Here is a 25156-nt window from a genome sequence, read left to right as displayed (position 1 = left end):
GCCAACTAAATCTTGTCTAATCTGCCTGATTTACATTTTTTGTACTCATTTTTGGGGCATGTGTGGTCCTTTTTCTGCATCCTAGGCTATCAGGGAATTCATTTACCCAGTGAGAATTCTGTTACAAACTAGTATTTGAAACCAAGGTATTTTGCAGTAGCAATGTCCCGCATTGGGAAAGAATGGATGGGAGAAAACTCGACACCTTCTTTTAGGAGCTTTTCAGGTTTATATAGTCTTTTAAACTATGCAAAAGCACTACACAGTTCTGTATGATTTTCTATGTCTTTTACATATTTTGAAATAATGGATTTTTTAATCTGTTTTGTTGCAAAAAGCACAGATTTCAATATTCAGCACAAAAATAGTTATATTGAATAGACATTCACATTGCTGCATTTCAGTTTAAGGGAAGCCCTTTGTGAAAGTTCTGTACTTCTTCCTTTAGAAAATTTCTGTAGCAATTTTAGTATACTGCTACTAAGCACAGCTTGTTCAACTGATAGGTTATTGAAGACAGCATGAAAATCCTAATAATAGAGATGTACCCAAGTAAGTCCTAAAAGTACCACTACTAAAATAACATTTCTTGTTCTAGGGGCAAGGAGGTTTTACTATTGGATTTTTTTCTTTACATTTCTCAAACTTTTCCCTGTGCAATGGATGCTCCTGCATTGTCAGTTTACATATATTTGTACTCCCAGCAAAATGTCTGCAGCATGTAGTTTATGCACGTCACGTTGCTACAGTGGTTTGTATGCTGTTTGCTGAAATTTGGAAACAGCTTTGAACTGTTGCCTGGTGTTTGTTTGGGGAAGAGGTTTCCTTGTAGGCAGTGCAATTTCAAAATTCCTTCAAAATTAGAGACTCTGACTCTCTTTAAATATATTTTGAGTTTTATAAAATAGTATATTCTCAGTTTATCAAGCAGAAATACTATTTTTTAAATAAAGCAGATATTTTTCTTTCAAGTATGTATTTTCAGTCGACCAATGATTTCATTTTTAACTTATACCATTTATTGCTAAGAATCTTAGCAGTGATGGGGATAAGCAATGTGGCATAACACATTGATTTTATGCAGATCATCACCTTTATGTTTTGGGAGGTCTGCTGTATTAGTGATATATAAAAACTGATTACTTTCTCTAACATTGCCTAGTAATTGTTTATTATTTTCCTATTAGACAAACAAGACAGATCAATATTCCTGAACACCAACCAGACTATGAGTAACATCACTGTAAATAGATTTGCCTCAGACCTCAGTGGTGTATTCATTTTAATGATTTAGACAATGTGAGTCCAATGACAAAGCTCTCAAGCTAAGTTTAAAATTAAATTAAGAATAGGAATTGCTTACTTTGTTCCTTTGCTAATTGACAGGCCTTGTTTCTTCATTGTTAGTTCCTAGAAAATAGTATAAAAATAGATTAAATGTTATTTGCATTAAATGTGCTGTTTTACACTGAAAAATTATTTTGTTCAAAAGCTTACTGATCTTCAGTATCACTGAAGAAATCATGCAGTGTGATGGGAGCAATGTCTCAAAGAACTCAGCTGCAGGCTCTGCAACTTACCATATTTTTTTAAAACCTTTTATCCAAAAGAAGGAAAGACTTCTAGAAGTTTGTCAAAACGTAGTTGAAATAATGTACACACAGAGGTGTCTGTATTCTCATATTCTTATTAACATATCTCTGTGAAAGATGTTGTGAGTTATTTTGTATTTTTGCTAGAAGCAGTAAAGTGTTCCTGATCATAAGAATTTTCTTTACATAGTTCAAAGAGGAGCACTTTATCTTGCATCAAATGTAATTGATCCTGAAGCAGTGTAATCACAATTACTCACTTTCTTAATTGGCCTGCCCAAAATCAGAAAATGGAAACCGATCGCCAGTGTTTAAATCAATAGCTTTGTAGTAAAGCTTGTGGGGGTAGGGACATAGTGGTAATGGGTAGATCAATTGGTCTTAGATGCCAATCATGGACTGTGTGTTTTGCATAGCAAACACTAGCCTTCTGCTGAGGGATGTGCTGTTGTACTAGTGGTTCGATAAGTACAAACTCTATAAAGAAAATAACTAACATGAGTCATAAAATATTTAGATCTTTTTCTGAATTGTTGTACAAGTCAAGGACAATGAAGGAAAAACTGCAATAGAGGGGTTTGAGGGAATGAGCTTGGAAAGACCTCCCGCTCAAATACTATTTCTGGTAAGCAAACCTTACCAAGATCACACATCTAATTAAAGTGGGGTAAAACTTACCTGAAAACTGTACCTAATGCATTTATTTAGAATGTGTATTAGGATGTTTACAGCATGTACTTGTAAGGAGAACGTCTCTTCATTGTTGTTTTTCTTGTGCCACCTCCTTGCAGAGGCAGCTATTTCAGCCACACTGGTGTTCTGCATGGTAATGCCTCTCAAGCAGAAAGTTAAAGAGGAATAAATGAAGGAACTTGGCCTTTTAAAAGATTTCTTGGATGTTACTCTCTGTTTTTGTGTTACTTTGTTCTCATTTTGCAATCAGGATTTACACAGGTTAGAAGTTTAAAGCAATGTGTTATTGGCTAACTCACATGCGAGGTAGGTTGCTAGCTTGTTGAATTCTAGTTAAATTTTAGTATATTCGCCATCCAAGTAGGAGACCTGAGCCTTATCTAAGCAGGTAGGCATCAGTTGAGCAGAGAAAATGTTGGAATGGATACTTGATATAACAGGCTGTCTGCAATACTGCACTGACTGCAGAACTACTTTTTTTTTCCCCACATCAGATCTTAAAGATTTCCACATCAGTGTGTTTTTTCTTGAATCCTTGAGCTCCTAGTGTTCACTATTTCAACAATCCTACCATTTGTGTTATCTTTATTGTCTTGCATGTCTCTACTTTTCAAGTATTCTTAAGTCTTTCTCTCAGCTTACTAGTTTTTTGCGATGTCTGAGCAAAGATTTTTGAGCTTTGCCATGTCAGAATTTTGGCCATGGATCCTTGGAATGGAAAGATTTAATCCCTTGAGATGGAATACAAGGAAGGTTATAGAGTCAGAGAGTTACAACATATACATGCCCTTACTCTGTTTTTTGTGTATGTATTTAACGTTATGAATTCCTGTCTGTGTTTGTGTAACTCAGTAGGCAAATCTCCACTTTCTTATAGGTATGATGAATAACTAAAGGTGAAGGGGAGATGTCCTTTTTACAATATTGAAAGCTGGAGAAGAAAGCTTGTCTTTATCTTTTCTTTCTTCTCATCCTCTCTTTCCAAATTATCTTAGTTGTTGCCAAAACCATGAAAGAACCACAGCTTTAAAGAAAAAAATAATTTAGGGAGAATCTTTTCTTTTTTCTGTTCTTTTGAAAAGTACACGGGAAGTTGTTTAGCTTTCTTTGAAATTGTTTGGTGTAGGGGAGATGTCCATGCCATGCATCTCTCTCTCTAGTTTTGGTTTCACATCTCTCTCCCTAGTTTTCTCAAGCTTTAAGTGTAAAGAACACAAGCAGAGCTCCCAAGAAGAAAGAGAAATTGAATGAAAGCAATAGCTTCTGTGCCTTTCATTCTTTTTCAGAATAATTAGGTAATTGGAAAATAGTGTGACATAACAAGTTTTTAACTAGTTACCTTATGTTGGCATTTCTTAATGTCCCAGTGTCATCAGAAGGACCCTCTCCTTTGGATGAGGAGAGTACATACTCTTCTCTACAGTTGTTTTGCTGATAGAAAAGGAAGCTGTCTGTTCATTTTATCTATCCTGTACTATATAAATAAAACATTTTGCTGATTAGTCCAGAAGAGTTTGGTGTAGCATAAAGAATCTAGCTATTTCTTAAACAAAGTAAATTCTGTGAATAAGATTTTAAAACTTTGTTCAGTCTGTTCTCTGCAGGTTCCTTCTTATTGTAGAAGGTTTTGCTCTGAATTTTATTTTCAAAGGAAGAGATTTTTGCAGCATGTAATTCACTTACTTCTTTGGTGTTGATGTCGAGATCTTCCCAAGCAGAACTTCTACCTGCAAAGCAGAGTAAATGAAGAGGGTTGGTTGGGTAGCAATCGGTATTTCTGTTGAGTGCAAGCATGCGTTCAGGTGTAGATGGTTTGCACAAAAGCATCTGATTAAAATTATGTGGTGGAATAGGTTATGGAATATATTAAAAGCTAATGTTAGAGATGTAGGGCTGTCTTCACATCACGGTCACTTGTGTTTTCACTTTTTTCTTGCTGTTTCCTTCCCTAGTGCTTTGTCAGCAGATCACCAAGTTGCTTATAAATGTAAGACAAGTAGTCTGGTACTCTTCTCTTTATTTCATTATTCTAAAGTAGTCAGTTGGCCCTATTCCAGAACACAATTATGCCAAGATAAATAACTGACCTGGAAGAACACAAGGCTGGACATGAACAACTGCTTTCAGTTGTTCTATCCCTTTGGCCTTTTTGTCTCATAAATGCAGGATGCAATCCTTTCCTTTCTTCAGCAAGACTGTGAATCAAGTCTCTTATACTTCTCAATTCCATGTTTTGTTTTGCAGGAACTTAATTCTCTCTTAGTGTTCCTCTTCCTCTTACGTTATTTTTTTTAACATTTGTGGAGATTTTTGTGAATACAAGACAAAAATGGTAAACTGGTTTGAGATAGATATGTTCTGGGACAAGCTGCTGCTGGGAGTGAAATAAAAAAGGATAGTATAAAGAGCAAGAAGAATATTCCCAGTCTGATTAGAATATTAATTTATTAAAAGCCTTGGGAGTTAAGACTTTAACCACTGCTATTTTAAGAGAACTCATTCACAAATGTTAGCATTATTTTCTTCTGTTTCAAAGATTTTGCATCACTTTTCTCAAGTCTTTTGTTATGGTAGAGAACTTCTTTACCAGGAACCCTTCAGAGACAATTCTTTAAAAAAAAAAACAAAAAAAACCCAATCAAACTGAGAGAAGAGATAGGGAATAGCCAAGGGTTTCAAATGTCCGGTGCTAGCTGCTCCCACTCCACCTGCAGACATCGACAGAACTCTAAACTGTGAGTGTTCTGAAGGGTTAAATGTTAGGCTTGCATTGTCGTTTACTGTGGAGCTAGTTAAGTCTCCCTTTGTTCCTTTGGGAGCATTATTGTCTCTCATTTGTTCATCTTTATGTGTGCATCAGAAGATAAATTAATATGATACTTGAAATTGAACCATGAAAGTGATGTAAGTCTTTTAAAAATATAATATGTACTTTTAAGGGGTAAGAGTAATGATGTCTAATATTATTTGCCAGTAAGTTATAAATTAAATACATAACAGATTTTGCAAGCTAGTGTTAGCAAGGTACTGTTGTCAGACATCCCCAATTGTTTGACCCTTTTAGAGATGCCCTCTAAGAACTTCTCATTGAGTATTCATGTTCCTCTAAGGCTGTACCTTAGCAGCTGCACCTGCTAATACCAGAAAATGCAGTCTTTAATTTTTGAAATCAAAAAACATATTCTGTTAGCCTGAGAAACTTTGGGTATTTTTTTCAGTAAGATTCTTCACCTTGCTCTTCCAGGAAAGTTAAAACAATACTGCCTGAGTGATGCTTCAGTGCAACTTGAACCACTTGGCAGATTTAAAAAAATTAATGTAATTTTTTGTTTAAGCATCCTTTATATTAATGATAGTCTTGAAAATATAAATGAATAAGTTAAATAAACTGAAATATGGTTGACTTGGTATTGGGGAAAGTTAAGTAGTTGTATTCCAAGCCTCAATTTTATTCTGGAACTTCTCCATTAGGTTTCTGATAAAATCTCTATCTTTGGAGATTCTCAGAGCTCAAACAGACAAGGCCATGAGCAAAGTGAACTCAGATGACCCTTGCTTAAACAGGAGGTGGAGCCAGGTGATTTCTAATGCCCCTTCTGAATCGTGTTGTGGTTCTATGGAATTATTAAGTAATTTTTGTTAAATTAGCTATTATGAGCTCTCTAATATAAAGATGTAATAAAAGAGATGCAGATCAATAAACAAGAGCTGTATATTTAATCTGTGAAGTGTCTGATAAAGAGAATCTATAAGGAAGGATGATTTTCTGGAGCTGAGAAAGAAATTTACTGAAGCACACTGGAATTAAAGTAATGCAAAGTAACCTAGATGCTGACTAAAGTGAAATTAAGAACAAAGTAGCTTTGAAGGACGACTAGCAATCAGAATTTCTGCTTGTAGGCTATGAAGAGTTCATGTTTTATCAAAGAATATATCTTAGCTATTTATTCAATAGAGGAAATGGAGGTGGAATGCTTGTTAACAGCAGAAGTGTCAAGTGGTCCTCTTAAGCAGTTATGGACATAAAATACCCAAGCTGTACTCATGCTTTTATTCCTTCTTATCGTGGAAATATTGTTATAAGCATTAAAGCAATCTAATAATTGATGTTATAAGTCAAGTTAATGTACAAATGGCATCTCTCCAGTCAATGTAGGATGTAAATCATTCTACACAAAATGGTTTATCTGTTTCATGCTGAATTATATAGAGCACGTCTAGCTTAAATATGAAACATAACATTGGTTGAACAATCAGTTGAACAGTGTCAATGAAAGTATTGTTGAAAGTGTTAGTCTTATAGTCCAAGTAGTAGGTATGAACAGCAAAAAATTAATGAGGCAGTTGATTAAAGACCCTTCCATCAGCTCTTAAGCTGATTGAGTTCTTAATCACTTTTCAAAGGAAAAATTAAAGAAAAAATACTTCTTGCTTATTTTACTGTGCACTTAATCAGGCTAGACAATCAAACAATCCCTCTTTTATTATAATAATGACTTTTATTATAATAATTACTTTAGAGATGGATGGCATTTAAAGTAGTACAGGGGAGAAAAGTAGTACAGGGGAAAAAAGTTTGAATTTGTTGGGTTTTAAAAGCAGCACTTAATAGAAGATTTTTTATAAAGGAAGTACTAGGAAGTTTGAAGGGATTGTTCTGTATGTTTACTAAATAACAGTTCTCAAAAAAATTAGCATAATTGTCTAGTTTTATTTGAACAGCCCATACTTGAGGCTGCACTCATAAGCATAATTGTAACACATCAGAAGGTAAAAAATAAGAATGTACTAGTTCCTAAGCATTTCTTTTTGAAAATAGGTAATTACAATAAGTGTTAGAATTTTGAGTAGGGGGACTGTAAAATGCTTTTCTACTTCCAGGTGGCTAGTTTTGCATCTTTAGGAGGGAGACACATATGTTTTCTATACTATTGATCTATAATGCTGTTTGCTTTCCATCAGTCTATCTTGTTCCAGAACTTTGAAGTTGCAGAGTTATAAAAAATCAGTAGCACATGTTTTAGGTTGATTTAAATAACATGGATGTTAATGGATGAAATGTATTTTCCATTCTAATGATTGTATCATTATATTTAAGTAAGATATCTGAGGCATATCACCAATCAATAGATATTGGCTATTTGGTACATCAGAAAAAAAAGGGAAAAAAAAAGAAAAACGTTCTTTTCTAAAAATTTCTCAGGCCTTAAAAGCATTAACAAAGATTCTGACTGGATTGCTAGGCAAATCCCTTATGGTACAGTTAGTCAATGAAACATAGCAGAGTGAATGTATCTTGAGTTTCTTTAGCATTGAAGAAGTCTCAGACAAAATAGTTGGAAACTTAGAGAATTAAATGGGTAAGGAGAGGAAGTTCACTGTATGATATTTATTTCTTAAGGAGAAATGTGTAACATATAATAGTATTATGCTTCTAGTGATAGTATTTTTTAACACTTCCATTAAGAAAACGGCCTCAAGTTCTGCAGTTTTCCAGTGTGCTTTTACAATAACCAATATGCTGTGTGGTTTTGTTTAAATATACCAAATAATGTAAAATTGAAGTTATAAAAAATATTTCTTCTTTACCACTGTATTTATTGTTCAGCTTGTTTGAGGGTTTTTTTTTCAGACAATATTATCCTTTTGTCTGAAATTATATCTTTTCTATGTTAAGCATCATTTCTAGGACGGCTATAGCTGATGACAGGACATGGAACAGTTCTCTCAAAGGATTTGTCAAATGCACAATAATTTGTCCTTTGCAAGCATTTAGATTGAGTGTGATGCTTTGCAGATCGTGAATAAACATTGATCCGAGTAAAAGTTACATTTTCTGAAATACAAGACCATGCCTACAACATTTGTACTGAGAGAAAGTGGATCAGCTTTACTAATGTAAGAAGGTAGACAGCTTTCAAATTAACAAGGTAGAAATCACAGAGGTAGTTCTTACACTTTTTAATGATTTCACAGAAAATTTGGAACTGATATATGTATATTAATCTATGTTGATGCACTTGGTTGATTCTCTGTAATTTCTCTTTTCTAGCACAAAGGATGATCAGTTCAATGTTAACATTCAACCCCCTGTTGGAGAACTGCTCTTGCCTGTCACTATGTCAGAGAAAGATTTTAAGAAGGAGCAAGGTGAGAAATACTTCAGCAGCTTCAGTAAATGTACTTGGATGGGAAGAGGGCTGCATGCCTTTCAATTTCCAAGCATACAGAAAGTGCTTCCAGTTGTAGGTGGTTGAGTTAGCCACTGTTAGTATTCATTCTGACAATAATAAGTAGTTTAAAAATATCTTAATAAGGATGTGCCATGATATGATGCAGTCTTTAAAGGGTCAAATCCCACCCTTAACCCTAAAACAGTCTTTCTGCTCTAAGAGTTTTGGTTTCCCATCATGAAGTGTGAATGCCTTTCCTACTAGCAGTAAAACAGAAACTTGGGATTCCAGCTCAAGGAAATGAACCATTTCTACATGAGTATTGCATCAGATTTTACTATTCTTTATTTCAATAGTAATTTTGAATACTAATAATGTATATGTTCCTCAGCTACTTTGAAGATTGTTTTAACCTTTTCACTGTCAAACACTTCATATAAAAAAAATACTCTTGTTGGAATACTGTTTTTGAACGGTGATATTTTTTTATACTTCTACATTCTACTAATACTGTGTTTTCAAAGAATGTAAGTCTCTGACACTAGTCCAGGCACAAACCTCCATAAGAGCTTTTAGTGACTTGAATATTTTATTCAAAATAATTAGACAAAATTGTGCCTAGGTTTGACCATATGTTAAATGGAATAGTCAATACTGCTGTCATTAATTCAGATAGGATTCTTGGATATTTTTAAATACAAGTGGTAACATTTTGGATGCACTCAAATGTAGTATTTACTCATCTATCTCAATGTATGGGAATTTACATGTGTATGTCTCTTCATATTGAGATGAGAATATGCCCATGGGATCCTGACTCATAGCTGTATAAGGCTCAGAAACTCAGTATATCCATCAAGCAGTCAAGAACACCAATGAGTAATGTCATGTATTATTAGTTATTGCTTTTGAAGATTTCTTGCTTTTGTGTTTTTGAATTATTAAGAAAGTAGTTAAATACTGTATAGATCATTCGCAGTTAAGGTTATGGCTGCAGTGAAAAGTTAGGATTGTGCTTTGTTTTCATAACCAATTGATACTTATTTGCTGTTCTTACCCTTTGCTGGCTAAAGCCTGCCTCTCTGCTTTATACCTGCTCAGCAAACCAAGGTGAGTGATTGAATGAGGCTGTGGTACATTTATTTTCAACTGTTCCCTTCTAAAAATTGTAGCTGAGGTTGTAGTGAAAAGAAAGCAGGTTTCTGTGCTTCTTCCCTCCCTGTTTTTATGTTTACTTGCTTTGTGATATTCTGATAGAATTTTTGTATGCTTTATCCTGACTGAGGGCTTTTTTTCCTCCTGACTGGCCATACAGAACCATGAGCACATAGAAGAAGTATACTTGGAGAATAGCTGTGGTCCTCTGTGGAGTTGTTGCCAAAATTCCTTTTTCTTCTGCCATTTTACTTCTATGGTTGTTGATTATTTGTCTGAATAAACCTGGCAGCTGTTTGCTATGTTTAATAGAGCAGAAAGGCTACTCTGAATAAAGCTATTTGAAAATTTGTTTATATGAAGTATTTGTAAATCCATGAAGGTCTCTTGGCATTTCTGTATCGCTCACTCTGTCTTCCTGAATTCATTCTTTGATGCAGGACTTTGCAGGCTGGCAAATTTACTACAGGTTTTAAAACCTTTCCTATTGCATCTTTTTTTATGGATATCAGCTGTATCAGAATATTCTTGGTAACAGAAGTCTCAATTCTACATTTTGCATTAGTATTTATTACAAAGATCTAGGAACAGGTAGCATATGAGAAGAATTACTTTGTGTTCTTGCTAAATGAAAAATCCAAATTACAATAATAAATGCAGGGCAATTTAGAAGCTGATATATATTATTCTATTTTGTGTTTAACTTCAAATTGCCTGTATTCTCCAAATGAATCTGATTTATATAACTTGTTTTCCACTTGTCATGCTTTTCCCCCCTTTTTTTTTGTTGGTTTTTGAAAATGTTTCAAGTCCTGTATCTGGAGCTGCCTGGTTTTCTTTGTGACCAAAATAGATAGGTAAAAAATATTGAAGGAATGAGGAGAACATTAGAAATGCAAGGTAACACTGGGAGAGAATGAAAATATGTATGTGTTTTAAGGATTTTTACATCTAAATTGCATGTGTAACCTAATAAGAATGCTAAAGAGAAAATAGCTGGTATTATACTGCTATGTAGAAGATAAATCATTGCTACACGTCTTTACTCAATTACACTCTGCTGTTTTGCATTGTGTGTTACATTTGTATATGTCCATTTTCTTCCTGATGGCATGAAGAGAGAGGAGCAGACAGATTATTGAATATTCATCGCTGTGAAGGTTATCTGGTGGAATGGCAGAACCTGAAAAGCTGTTTTTGTCCACATGCTGTGCATGATATGCTTAGCTTTGCTGCACCGTCTCCCCTTTCCTTCCCTCCTGAGTTCGGGAATCCTCTGGTGAAGTAGTTCCCCGGAGAAGCAGATGAGTTAGTGAGTGTTGTGATTGACAATTTGGAATGAGTGAATTAAAATGATACTGTCAAACACTACCTTTTTGCTCAAATAGTTCTTCTGATCCTTCAGACCTCAGAATTTTATACCCTATTTTACATCACATCCCCAAGAAAAGTCGAGTTGCCATGGTAGGAATACTGCATGAGTGGAATACTTACTATTGGAGCTCTGTATCCAGATTTCAACTTGTCTGTTGTTTTTAAAAATCAGTGGCAAAACTCTCCTTCCCTCAGTTCAGAATAGGACTGGTCTGCTGGCTAGCATACCTTGTTACCCATCACTGTATTTTTTCCAATATAATTTTCTTTTATTATTTAAAATATGTACGGTTATTTCATCATATCAGGTGGCTAACCCAGGCTAATTGCTTCTTTGTGCTCGGGTTAGAGTTTTCTTAGATTCTCATGCTTCAAACAATATTAAATGTGTCATGTGATTGTTATAGCTGGGTATTAATCAGAATTTTTATGATGGTGTTTTTAAAATAGGTAATTAAAACTACTTTAGGATTTTTTTCTCTCAAGAGACACGTTTTTAAATAATTTCGTCAACGTTTTTTTAGGAGTGTATACCTGAATCACATTTAAAAAAAACAAACCAACAACAAAACCCAATCTTGGTTAAGTAAACAGATAGTTTACCTAATTTTATTAGAATTATATATATAAAATTTGTTTTCCTAACAAGCAAGATGCTAATTCTTTAAATGGTTGGACATTTACTATTTTCTGGCCATTGACTACCCCAAGCAATCATATTTGATGCTCCTTAATTAGAGTACCCTTTTTTATTTCCAGGTTCTTTTCCACCTCAGCAATCGAGACAATACATTTGCTTACCACGCTGCTCTCCTAAGTGTTCTTTTGCATGTAAATTAATCTTGATTCAGTTTACACTGTCATGCTGAGTGGTACAAATTGCCTATAACAATAAAACAGCATGAGTTAAAAATAAAGGGGGGTGAAAAAGCAGATTGAATGTGTGCCTTACTTGATAGGATGTTACTTTGCTTTATGCCAATACATTAGTCGACGATAATGAATCTTCTGTTCTGAAAAGCATGGTTTAGTTGATTTTTTTAATTTTACTTCAATGGAGCAGTACCTTGTCTTTTATAGAACAAGTTAGACAAACCATTAATGACAAGAGTGTTAAGGTTAAATATGAAGCAATGCATTCACTTCTCTGAGTGCTATCCATCTTTCCATTTACAGGAGCTTGACAAAAGTACTGGCTTTGTACAACATTTCCTTTAATTACATGCTGCGGGAAACAGGCTTTTAACATAAACATAGTTGCATTCATTTATTCAGCATTTGCTCTTCAGTAGAGCTTAATGGAGAAGGTTTAAATCCTAAATAAGTACACATATCTCTCAGCAGTGTTATGTCAGTCCCCGTGCTCTGCTTAAAAGCGGTTTTAGTCTATGTATGTAGTTTGTAAAGCTTTTGCCTAATAGTTAAACAATTTAAAACAGAATGTTCTACTCTCAGGATAAATCTGATTGTTATAAAAGTTGTATGTTTATTTTTGTTCTCTTCAAAAATACCCAATTATTTACTCATCAGCTGTTCCATTTTTACTTTCATATTTCTTATTCTGTGACAGCAGCGCATTCCAGGGCATTAAAATGCTGGATTTATTGTTCTAATTGCTCTTATTAAGCATCTTGGTGCTACTATTTTCTCTGGGTTATAATTGTATGTGAAGCCCTAAAACATTGGCCTTTTGAGACTTTTTCATTGTTAGTTTTGCTTCAGATGTGTCATATTTCTGCCTGAAGTACTGTGCTCCTTTGTTTGTCTGCATTTTCAGCTTCTGAACATACTGTAAAAAGGCACACACAGTGTTAAGTTGTAGTTACTGTTGTGTTTTAGTCAACATGAGCATCCAACAAATCATTCTTCCAAACAATGGATATTGATAGAAAGGTGTGAGTTTTGTTAAAATGTCTTTGAATGGCATCTCTTTCGTTACTTTTTCTTCATCATATATTTGGATGTAATCTTTACATTTCTCTTCCATTTTGTAGTGATATTCAAATAATTTTACTCAAATAGTTTATGTTGATATTTTAGAGAGCTGGTTACTAACTGAATTTACCAGTTTCTAATGTGCTTTCTCTTAAATAACTAAATTGAACCAATTACTATCTGAATTTAAAGATATATGGAATTTTGCATATGGAATTATAATTAAATGTATGACTGATAGATTATAAAGGATCTTTGTATATGGTCTTCCTTACTTTCCAAATCAGTCTTACTTAATATTTAATTTCTGCATTTGCATTCTCTTTTAAATTAAGCTCTTTATGAGAAAAGAACTACCTTAGTTTCACAGTTGCATTAGTATCACACGTCATTGTTCAGGTATTACTAATTTGTTTCTGATAATAGGTCATTGCAGGTAAGACATTAAACTAAGGTAATGATGTGAGTTCTTATAAAATTGTTTTCTCAGTAAATGCTTTTAACTTTTAATGCAATTAATTAATTAATGCAATTTTTTTGTTTAGATGTCTACTATTTTGATATAATGCTTAATAAGCAGGCAAATCTTAGTGTATTCATAATGAAATATTTAATGTTTCAGGAATGCTGACAGGAATGAATGAGACATCTGCTACAATAGCTGTTGCTCCACAGAATTCTGCTAGACTTGTAATTATTGAGAGAGTAGTGAAAGCAGCAAACCTGGGTGTAGTCCCTTCTGGTCAAGACAACATACACAGGTAAGATTATATGTTATTCAAAGTATGACCATCTTTTAATATTACTTTGTTAGTTCAAACTTCTTCAACATTTTATAATATCAGGGAAAATTTTATTACCCATACCTTTAAGGGAGAAGGTACCAAATTATACTGTAGTATGTAATATTGAGCAGATAGTGACTTATCCAAATACTCTGCAGCTCATTATTTGAGTGTCTATAGAACTGTCTAGATTTTATACAGTTAGAGGGAATTGTCTATCCCTTGCTTGTTTCAAAGGGAGGAGCTAGTCTTTTAGAGCACAGTACTTTCAAGAAGGTTTTTGGGGATTTTTTTACCTTTTGCTTCTGTTTCCCATACTAAGTAACCTGCTCCAGTTTTATCATCTGTGAGGAGCAACTTGTTTTCCTACTTTCTTTTTTTACATTCCTCTATGTATATATCTGCAAGCAAAAACAATTATCAGCCAAGAAAGTCATTGGCCCTGTCAAATTTCCAGTTTTCACTTGTAGATTAATCCATTTCATCTAAATGCTATGATACAGAATGTCAGTGAAATTGATGCAGTTGTTGGTTAATGACAGCTTTTAATGTGATGGACTCAAAATATTTAATCCTGTGAATCTGTATGGCTACTCACTTGTGGCAGGAACAAACAGGTTAACCTGGTCTTGAAATAAGAAAATGAATACATCTCTCTTACCAGCTACTAAAACTGTTCACTAAATTTTGAATTATCTTTAATCCCCTGAATTGTGCTATTCAATAAGAGCAAAGTACCTTTTTTTAAAGAGAAGGAGAGTGCTTTTCTTTGAAATTTTGTGGACTGAGATGGCTTTTTGAAAGGGTGAGAATGCTGTAGCCTACAAAAGATTAATAACCTGGTATTGTTCGATGTAGTCTCTTTTGCATTGCTAGGCATTTGTATTGCACTGCATTAACATTAACCCAGCTGGATTTTTCTATGTATTTGATACGGTTAATGATAAAATTCTGTTTCACCATAAAAACATGGCACAGCTAGTGCAATTGCACTGAAATGATTGTCACTGTTGACACCTGATCCTCCATGAAAGAGTCCTCATTTGTTGCATCCCTGAGGGATCTGTATAGTCTGTGTTCTCAACATCAATTCAAAGACTAGGTGAGAGTGTCAATCAAGAGAGACTGAAGTGTCTGCAGTCTACAGGTGCTCTCCGTCTTTACCCTATCTATCATATGAGACTTATCACATAGGCATGGATTGTTTTGTTGACTGAGTCTCAAAAAGGCTCCCTAAAATAATAGCATAGCTCCTACCTCAGCCACAGGTTTTCCAGTTGTAGATAAGTTTTCTAGTTTGATGTTGTTTTCTTTTGCTCTTTTTGTTTCATTTAAAAGAAGCTTTCCACGACAGAGTCTATAACCAAGAGTAAAGAAATTGAAGATACTCTTACTGTTGGGTACACTCCTTCAGAGACAGTGCTTACAGCCACGTTCAGGTCAAGCTGAAGTATTCAGACTGCTTCAGAGCATCCTGAAGTCTTCTTTCATTTTTTAGATTCAAAATACAATGTTTTCAATTTCAGTCTGCCGCAATAGTTACAGAATAGACTATAGAATAATCCATCAAGCAAAACAAGTAGTTTTTAACAATTTAAGTGGCCTATGAGAAATGCCCAGCAGTTGATAAGAATTAAGAAAACAGTCCTTCATTTGCTTCACCATAAATAAGTGGAGTTCAGAGATATTATGTAGTCATAATTCCACCTAGATTTTATTGAACAGGAACATTACCTAGTTGATACTGTGATGAACCTGTTCATCTTTTAAACAGTAATGCTTTATTGTTAAAGTAAATCCTAGATTCACATGAATGCATATTTGAGATAGATATTAGATAATTAATCCTTTCAAAATGCTGAAAAAAATGACTGAAATAGTTTATATATATATATGTATCTAAAGCAAACATATGATTAGATTAAATGAACTCTGTGATGAGAGGAAACAGAAATTAAATCTCTTCTGGCAGAAATCTCATGGGTACAAGAATTGTGACTTTTATTTCTGGATATTTCAGGAATTGTGACACAATTTCAGGATAATAAAATAAAACCTTTTATCATGTCTAAACAGTTACAGATTCAATAAAAATATGTTAAAAGTGAATTTTAACTTTTAATTTTTAATAGGATTGTAATTTGTCTTGTTTTATTGCAAGTGATATTGGAGAAAAAAATTACATCCAAAAACTTTTAGCTCATCATGCTGTTCTGTGAGGACTACTTCAGCTGACTTCTTGGAAGAGCCTAGAACATACCTTTTTACACAGAAACAGAAGTACTGTTTTTTAGCTGATGTTCTGCACTGTGCAGCATAAATTACATTAACCTATTAGTTGGTCATCCCCAACTTGAGTATTACTACTTAATGATGACTAATGCTAAAAAAATTGCATTGCCTGGTAATGCAATATACTCATTCAAAAGAAACGGTACAGTTTAATACAAGTGCAAGAGTATCTAATGGACATGAACAGGTGTTTCATGGTTTCTTTCCGTCTAAACATATTCACATTCATGCTGAAGATGTTGTCATGCTGGTGGAATCCAATTACTGGTCCTTAAATTAATAACCCTATTAGGATTTTATTTTTGCACCAAGTAAAAACACTTAGAGCAAATATATTGAAGATTTGAAAGTAAATACTTGAAATAAATTTCAACAGAGTAGCATATAGTCACCAAAGAAAAAGGAAATAAGTGAAAACAAATGTCAAATACATCAGCTATAAATCTGAGCATATCACAACATAGCAACACTTTCTTACATGCATTTCTTTTCTCTCTTTACCATGTGGCTACTGAATTTGTGTGCTTAGTTAAAATGTAATAATTTAACTGGTAAATGAACAATATGCCAGGTGACACAGTTGATGCTGCTTTAAACTGATTTTTCTGACATGGTTTTATTTGAAGTGGTAACTGCAAAAGGTAGCATAGACATAGACATCAGCACACAAAGTTTCAGGTTCATATTTATGTATTTGAAAATTAAATTTTCTGTACTGTTTTACTTCCTTTAGAATAGTTACCTTATCTTCAATGGACTCTATTCAAGGGCTTAGATTACAGGGGCTTGTAAGACAGCATGCAACGTATTTGCGTGTTCTTAATAGGATTTAGCTATTTTATGTATTGATCTTTCTTGCTTTTGCTAATAAGTGGAAACATTTCAATTTTTAAAGGTTTCTACTAGAAGAAAGAATGTGAAATGCATTTCAAAAGAGAGGTTTTCTTGAATGGGAAATGTGTTTTCTTAAATATGAAAACCTCAGAAAAAAGAGTCCTTTCTTTTCTTAAAATATTTTTTCACAAGACTGATGAGAGTAATTGTTGGAATATCCATAACACTTCTAATGTTCTAATAACCATTACTTGATGTTGATAAAGTGATTTCAAAGAATCAGCTAAGGCACCAAGCTTCTGTCTTTTGGTTCAGACCTCAAACCTGAGGGCACCATTTGAATATCTGGAGACAAAGACACTAAAAGAAAAGTATTTGTTCCTGCAAGGAATTAAATCACTCTGAATAACTACCTTTAGGGAACAAGTACTTTTCAGTTGAAGTATGTCTGCTGTTTGATTAGTGGGGAAAGCCTATTAGGAATTTTTCTGTCTTCAAGATAAGAGAATACATAGTGGAGGACATTTATTCCCTCAAAGTTGATTGTTCTATAGAACACCACTTGAGCTCCTGGTCTTTACTTGGGCAGTAGCATTCATTGCTTTAAATACAACAAAAACAACAAAAAAGTAATCCAGACTGTTCTATTTCAAAATATGATGAGATTAAACATTATTCAGTTTAAGATTTTCAGTCATACTCTATTTAACTAACACAAGCCTTATTTACCCAGAAACACCCTTCATGCTAGTGTTACTTTCAACATGTGTTGCTTATTCTTCTCAGATGAATATCCTGTAAGTTCCTCAGGTTTCTTCTACTTTTATTCATTTTCATTTCCTACAATTATAGGTAGTCATCATCTGCTTCACTTTGAATATAGCAAAAGATAATAGATGGTGATAGAATGAAAAGGCGAGTTGCAGACTTGACTCTTACAAGGACTTGAATGCTCTTATAATCCTCTAGAAAGTGCCAAAATATTGTCTACTGTTACATAAGGTCCTATGCATAAAGGAGAGGTGTTTCAGGCTAAATTGGCTTAGGAAAAAAAGTAATAGAAATGCACATAGAAGGCATTTTTTCATGCTACCAACAAAAATATGGTGCAAAGCTTTTAAAGTGTTGGCAGCAGCATATGGGAGAAAAATCTGTTCTGAGCTAAGATCACAAACTAGATTTACTTCTTCACTCTCATTTTATACTTGTGTGCTTCTATTGATGTCAGGGTATAACGTGCAATGGGATGAAGAATCAGGCCGTCTTCAACTACCTACCTCTCTACCTTCTACTTCCCAAAGTATTTCTTAAATGGGATGCGTTGTACTACAGAATATTATTGACGTCAATGACTGTGGCTCTAAAAATGGTGCAATACAGATAATCTTTTCCACTTTTTTTATTCTTAAAGACTACCTGTACATTGCCCAATCAGTCAGTGAGATAAAACTCTGAAGCCAGCAGGGTGGATAATGAAGAATGAAGTTTAGTCAACCTCAACTTATTTAATAGTCCATTGCACTAGTCTATTGCTGCTGTTGTATTCTGGAAGGAATCCTCAATTGCAAACAGGAAGTAGTAGGATTAGAAAGTGAGCATGGTGTCATATATATATATATCTCTGTTCTGCCATTCCTCAGAATGGCTGTAACCATTGACCTGCACTCTGAGACACGTGACAGAATTAATTTCAGTCCTCGAATTTCACATGGTCAATTCTATAATTTCAAGAACCCAAGATGCGACAATCTGAGGTTTTGGAGAAAATCAAATCTCTCAACAATGAAGCTCTAAAGTGCTTCAGAACAGCCATTTCACGTTTTCAAATAGGGATTTTAATGTCTTTCTCTGTTACTGTCACGAAAGTGGCAATACTAACAGCCGTCTCTTCTTTCTAGACATGACCAGGACTTGCAGAGGCATGATTCTCATCTCTTAGTGTGGTCTCATACTAGACACCTGAATTAGCAGCAAGCAAGCTGAGTTTTAAAGAAGTGTGAAACAGCACTTCTGCTCATTGCTGGGGCAGGTCTAACTAGCTCAAGCACAGCAGTGCATGCAATGACTGTGGCTTCTGAGACCTACATTTTTAGGGACACTTCACTGAACCACGTAGATATGGTAGTTTCTTCAGAACTTGCTGTATGTAGTATTCCATTGCTTAGTGTACCCTTAACTATCTGATTTCTTGAACAAGCAATTATTGAACAAGATGTAAAATACTGTCCACCTGCCTTCTTAGCGAAGTCAGAAACATACTGTAGAAATCATTTATTATGACAGTGAACACACTGCAACAGGTGAGAATTCATAGTTTGAATAATGTGAAAACAAGACCAAATGTAGAAACTTGCATAAAATGTTTAAAATCCAGAAAATACAGAAATCAAAGGACCTGTGTTTCACCAGCCTTTATTTCTTACTCCATACATCAGCCTGACAGTCTGGTTGTATTCACCCCTTTTTATCATTTTGCAACCTGTCATGTCCCATTTATAGTATATTGGCAGACTGATTCTCAAAGGAAAGAGGGTTTTGTTTACAGGCAATTTTGATTATCAGAGAATGTCGTGCTTAGTAATCAGTTATCCCCCCCACATCTTTTTAATCCAGCAACACTTAATGTGGGGGAAAAAGGTATGCAATTGCACATGTGTGTCGGTACATTTGTATTGAACCAAACTCCATCTAAAGAGGTCCACCTGGAAAATTCTTCTGTATATGTCATCTTCCAATCTGCACTAAATTTGAAAGAATTCTCAGGTAGAAAGTTAGTGAACAGACACCATCAGCTTAACATAACTAACAACTGCATCTGCTTCCAGCATGTCTGCTGGAAAGGAAAACACTCATCTATTGAGGATAAATACTATGTATAAATTTCTGAGGAATAGAAATTCTTCGTAGTTATTAAAGTGAACAACTTGTATATGTTGTCAGTAGTTGATTACCAGGTCTATAAATCCACAAAAAAAATTTTAAAAGCCCTTTCTGTTCTGTGTGCAAGCACACGTGTTCTAAGGTACTAAGTAATTAGCCTGTTGGAGGGCTGCAAGGAAGTGAAATCAACCTCTGCTCCTGCAAAGTAGCTCCTTTGATGCAGTTACCCAAGACTGTTTTGCTTCTGTAGTTCCTTAGCTGTGGGGCTCAGTCTTCCTTTTCTACTCTTCTAGAAAGCTTCAATGGGTAGCTGCATAAATAAACTTGCAACAGGTATGCAGCTTTGATTTTGCTTCCTAATCTCTCAAGTAGGAATTAATTAGAGAGCTAAATAACCTAGGCAAAACAGCTTCTCTAGTAGTTTTTATCTGGAGACAATTTTAAATGGAATAGTATGTACATGCCCACAGTTATTTCAGCCTTTATTTTAGCCAGAAGTTGTAAACTCTTAATGTTTTCTTGCTTTATAATGGAAGTAATTCAAGTAATTCCAGTTTTCTGTTTTGGGGGTATTGGTTTTGGTTTCTTTTCTTAAAAAAAAAAAAAAGCCCAGCTAGCCTAACCATTTATATTTTTTTAAATAGTCAGGACTAGAAGTCTTACTGGATAGTAACTTAGTAACTACTCTTTGGTTAATATTTTTATTAGTAGAGGAAAAGAAACTGAATTTTATAAGTATGGAAGTACTCATTCTGTAGTTCCTCATATTACTCTTCCTATTATAATTATTCTTTAATCAAGCCTAATCAAATCCTTAATCAAATCCTAATGTTCCAAAACCTTGAAATTTTCTCTCTGCTAACAAAAGCTCCCTGTGTATACTAATACTGCTTTCATGTGTTATCATCATATGAAGATTTTATTTAACTGGTGCAAAATACTTTATCAAGAGAGTGCCTTCACACAGAATCATTTTAATGCCCTTAATACTGTAGATATATTATTGTATTAAAGAGCTTATATGCAAATCGCAAAATTTTAGAATAACTTTAGGAAATTAAATTTGGTCTTAACATTAAAAGTATATGAGTGAGTCATTTTAGATACGCAGTTAATCAAAATAGATTGTTCTAGCCTGGCTTATTTGCTGTCCACTAGAGGACAGCACTGCTTTTGTATCTGAATGGTATAAAGTGATAAATATGTGCAGCATTTTCATTGAAAAACAAACAGGAGCCTTTTGAGCCAGTTATTTAAACAGAAAATGGTGAACACTTAAAGAACTAACTGAGCAGAAGACTGTTTGATTGTAAAGATCTCTGAGTATTTAATATTTAATATTTTCATATCTTTCTATAAGGTAATCTGCTTTCTTGAAATTAAATAGTTTTCCTGCAAATTAAAATTTATACCCTGTTTTAAAAGTAGACTGAGTATAATTCTCAAGCACATATCATATTAAATACCCAATTCTATAGAAAAAAAAAGAAGAGTAAAGCATATAAGAAAACAAATTGATCGAGTATTACAATTAGATTTTTTTAGGTGATAGGACCAAATATTTCGATTCAAGCTTTTAGCTCATTGAAGTTTTGGGGAGGAGATATAAATACCTACATATAAAAATGCTGATATTTTTGATAAATGATAAATTTGGAAGATGATAAGAAATTCATGCAGCATCTTTTTGAACATGGGGATTAGTGCTGTGTATTGGACAATCAGTTGAGATGACTCACTTGCATTTCTGCATTTTTGTTCTCTAACACATTGCAGCTGATTACTAGAAAGTGAGGACAGATTAAAAATCTATTTTGGCAATACAAATAAATATGGTAAAAATATGTACATTTGATTGCAATTTATTTTACAATTTTGGGGTTTTTTATACCCCCTGAAAAAAATAGATTATGTTGGAAAATAGTTACATTATTTTAATGAATTAGGTATTTTGAACAATTTGATCAAAAATAGTGTTAAAATTGCATTAAATATGCTGGAAAAAAAGCAAGTCATGTTATCATAATATGATTTTTAAGGTAAATAGTAATCAAATTTTATTAGTAGCAACCAATGTTAAAATCACCCATTTAGTTCCTTCTTTTTGTGAATATATTTGTGTTTTGGTATTAAGCTTACTCTATCCCCAGGTCATAACTAATACCCAAATACTTCCTTTTCACGTACTAAGGCTTACTCAGAGAATGAATACGAGTAAATTAGTAATGTAGCCAATATTTAAATGAGTTGTTTTTCATTAGGAGAAATCTTTACACAGCAGAGCGATAGGAAGAAACTATAAGTGTAACTATCTTTGTTGTCCAGTTGATATGCTGGAAGGTCCTTTGTAGTTATTCATTCTTATATTTACAAATTGAAGACTAATTCACAGCAGTATTTTTTCCCCTTTGAATATATTCATTGCATAACTTGATTACACATTTGTCAGCTTTGGACTAATTATTTTTCTACAGCTAGGGCAGGGCATTGCATCTTCTGATTGTCTTCCTTACTAATAGGATTCTGTCTGCTTCAGCAGGCAGTAATTGAAGGCTTCATGTACAAGATTTAAAGAAAGGGTGGAAGAAAAAAAAAGTTTTAGTCTCTATGGGCCATTGTCACTCTTTGTGGTAAGCAGTAGAACAGAAAAAGGAGGAAATTTAGCTTGAATAGAAAAGTCAAAGAGGAAGAAAAGCACCGGACATGAGAGAATGTGTTATAATGCTGTTGAATTATGCGTAACGAACCCTGCTCTGCTGTAAATATCCCGATAGTGAGTGTTCAGGTGTAAATTTACTTTCTCAAATGTTGAATTTTAAAGAGTAGATTTTAAGCGAGTTAGTCTGCTGCTGTATATTCACTGCCATGAAATTTTCATAGCCTTTCCCCATAAAAATGCATCTCTTTATAGTGTAGCTATATTTTGTCTACAGGAAAAGAGAAAATTACTGCCAGTCTGTACTCAGACTAGTCATCATTGCAAAGTCAGTATTTGGCAAATGCTGTTACATTGTAGTATCTGATACTCTGTGTTTTCTCTTTATATCAACTATATATCAAATTTTTCTGTATAGAAAATTTTATTTTCCTGGGAAGTGACCGAGACGATGTACTTTATTTTTAATTCCTGAAAGACTGAGTTACTTTCTAGAAATACATAGTATTTTATTGACGTTGAATTTGATTCCTAATGTATATTTCCTTATCTACTGATAAGTACTATATTTATATAAAAACAATGTATTAACTCATTTTCTTTTTTTGCATGTCACATATGCTCAGAATATAGCATTTAATACTCTTTAAAAAAAATTGTAAACATTCATAATATGCAAATATTTCTCACATTTCTTTGTTCTAATCTGTCTTGATTTTCTTAAATGGAAAAAATATTAACAGCTGCAAATGTTCCCGAATATTTTAGTGATGTAAAATCCGGTTTAGAATCAATATTATCGTAGAATTAAATACTACAGCATAGCAGAAACAGCCATCTTGAAGCTATTAGTAAATATTTTGTTCTGTTTTCTCATTTACTTTGTTTTTTGTGGGCTTTTTTTGGTTTGGTTTTGGGGTTTTTTTTGAGGGTTTTTGTTGTTGTTTGGTTGGGGAGTTTGTTTTTATTTTTGTTTGTTTGTTTGTTGTTTTGGTTTTTTTTTTTTTTTCTAATTTACAGATGTGTCCTTTATTGCAACAGAACCGTGCTCAAAAAACGTGTCTTATGTTACAAGTTGTCCATAGGACAAATTCATTCCTGTGAACCTACAGTCAATCAATGTACATCCTAGATTTAAATGTATCACAGTGCCGTTTTCAAGGCATATTAAAGTCAGTGATTTCTTATTGGTTTATTGTAATTTTTGGTTTCGTTTGGTTAGGGAAATTTTTTTGTTTGTTTTTAATTCAAATTCTAACCTACAAAGTGAAAAATTATTACTGACCTCATGGAGAAAATGAAAGTTTCTCACTAAGAGTGAACGTGTTATTAGTGATTAATTTTTTGCTGCTGAGAGATTTTTTAAATGGCTTTCTAGGCTTTTCTAGATATTTAGTTGAGCACAACACACCTCTTGGAAAATCCTCAAGGGTTCACAGTAAGAGTCAGCATATAAATGCAGTAACATGTATTTAGTTGAAAAAACAGCTATTAACTAAATCCTTCAATCCTTTAGTGTATTTAAAATATCTAAATAACTGTCAAATTGGTTTTACTGCTAGTACCAACTGCTTCATCCTGCTATAAATGCATCCAGTTTTACAGATCATACAAATATATTTATAACTCTTCCGAGATACTAGATTATATTCCCTTTTCTAAGGAACATATTTTGGTTTCCAAAGTTCAAAAGCAGCTGTAAACCCACTGAGTGGTTCTCTTCTATACATGCTTTTTAAAATGAAATAAGCCTTTCTGTTGTAGTCCAATTCTTCCCTCACCGAGCAATTCCAGATCCCATGTCGGTAACCATTGATAGAAGCTAGATTAGCTGCTGCTAGTTATGCGTATTAACACTTTGTGTAAAATTATCTGAGTATCAGGCCCTTTGCATCTTGCAAGCCACATGCAAACTCACATTTATTGATTTTATGTGGTTTGTTCAGGGCTATGGAAAAGTACTATTGATCTCCTAAGTGATTTTGCAAATTCACATGTAAAAATATCAGCACAAAACTCATCTCTCATGCTTCAGACCACCTTGTCTTTCCCAGAACGCTGACTTTGTATCACTTTCAGCTTTTGATAAAAAAGGGTAAAATCAAGCCTCCAGGCTATGAAGCACAGCAGGAGTGCCAACTAGCAACCTATTTATGTGCATACTCAGAGATAATCTGCTTCTGTGTTGTCCCAAGACACAACTGTTAAGTAAATAAAGTGACTAATAAGACTATTGTTTCTATAATTATCCCCTTGTCGAAGTCAACAAGAGAAATAGTCATCTTCTACATTGCAGCATAAATAGATGAAATCATTGATATAACTAGCTAAGTAGGTAATTTTTGTACTAGTAATATTGTTTTATAACCTCCTATTTAAAAGAGAGGTCTTTGAATGTATCTGTAATCCAGACAAAAGAAATAGATTGACCTGTGATTGGTGACATTAGAAAAGTGCCCCATGTTTCCTTAATTAGTATAATGTGTTATGAGATTTTGATATGCTTAGTTTAAAAAGAAAAAAAAAAGACAGAAATTACTTCTCGTTTAAAGAGAACCTGCTTCCTGCTTAAGTGGCTAATATTTTAATTAAGTCTGGAGTGAAGTTTTTTGAGTATCTCCTGATAAACTCCCTCCTTTATGTTGATGGTAATTAAACAGATCCCCCAGGGCTTGGGTAGGCGCTTTGCAAGGCCCGTGCTGATTGTCAGGCAGGAGACACTGACCAGTTGGTTTGCTCTTGAATAGCCTACAGCGTGCTGTCAGCGCAGCAGTTTGATTTTTCTGT

The 25156-nt window shown here is 33.9% G+C and overlaps 1 protein-coding gene across 10 annotated transcripts in view; it reads left to right on the top strand.

The window, feature by feature from the left end:
• AP3B1 (adaptor related protein complex 3 subunit beta 1) overlaps positions 1 to 25156 on the top strand; it is a 147477-nt gene that overhangs the window by 120444 nt on the left and 1877 nt on the right. For 8 of the 10 annotated variants that reach the window (XM_014889596.2, XM_088156865.1, XM_088156867.1 and 5 more), the window contains exons 25-26: positions 8338 to 8435; positions 13545 to 13683. In XM_014889596.2, coding sequence (XP_014745082.1) covers positions 8338 to 8435; positions 13545 to 13683 — 237 coding nt within the window. Of the gene's footprint in view, positions 1 to 8337; positions 8436 to 9531; positions 9569 to 13544; positions 13684 to 25156 lie in introns of all 10 variants that reach the window. The other 2 variants (XR_015799586.1, XR_015799585.1) reach the window with 1 other exon arrangement.

The sequence above is a fragment of the Sturnus vulgaris genome, chromosome Z (assembly GCF_052056855.1).
Source record: "Sturnus vulgaris isolate bStuVul1 chromosome Z, bStuVul1.hap1, whole genome shotgun sequence".
Lineage (NCBI taxonomy): Eukaryota > Metazoa > Chordata > Aves > Passeriformes > Sturnidae > Sturnus > Sturnus vulgaris.
This window is presented reverse-complemented; position numbering and strand designations above follow the sequence as displayed.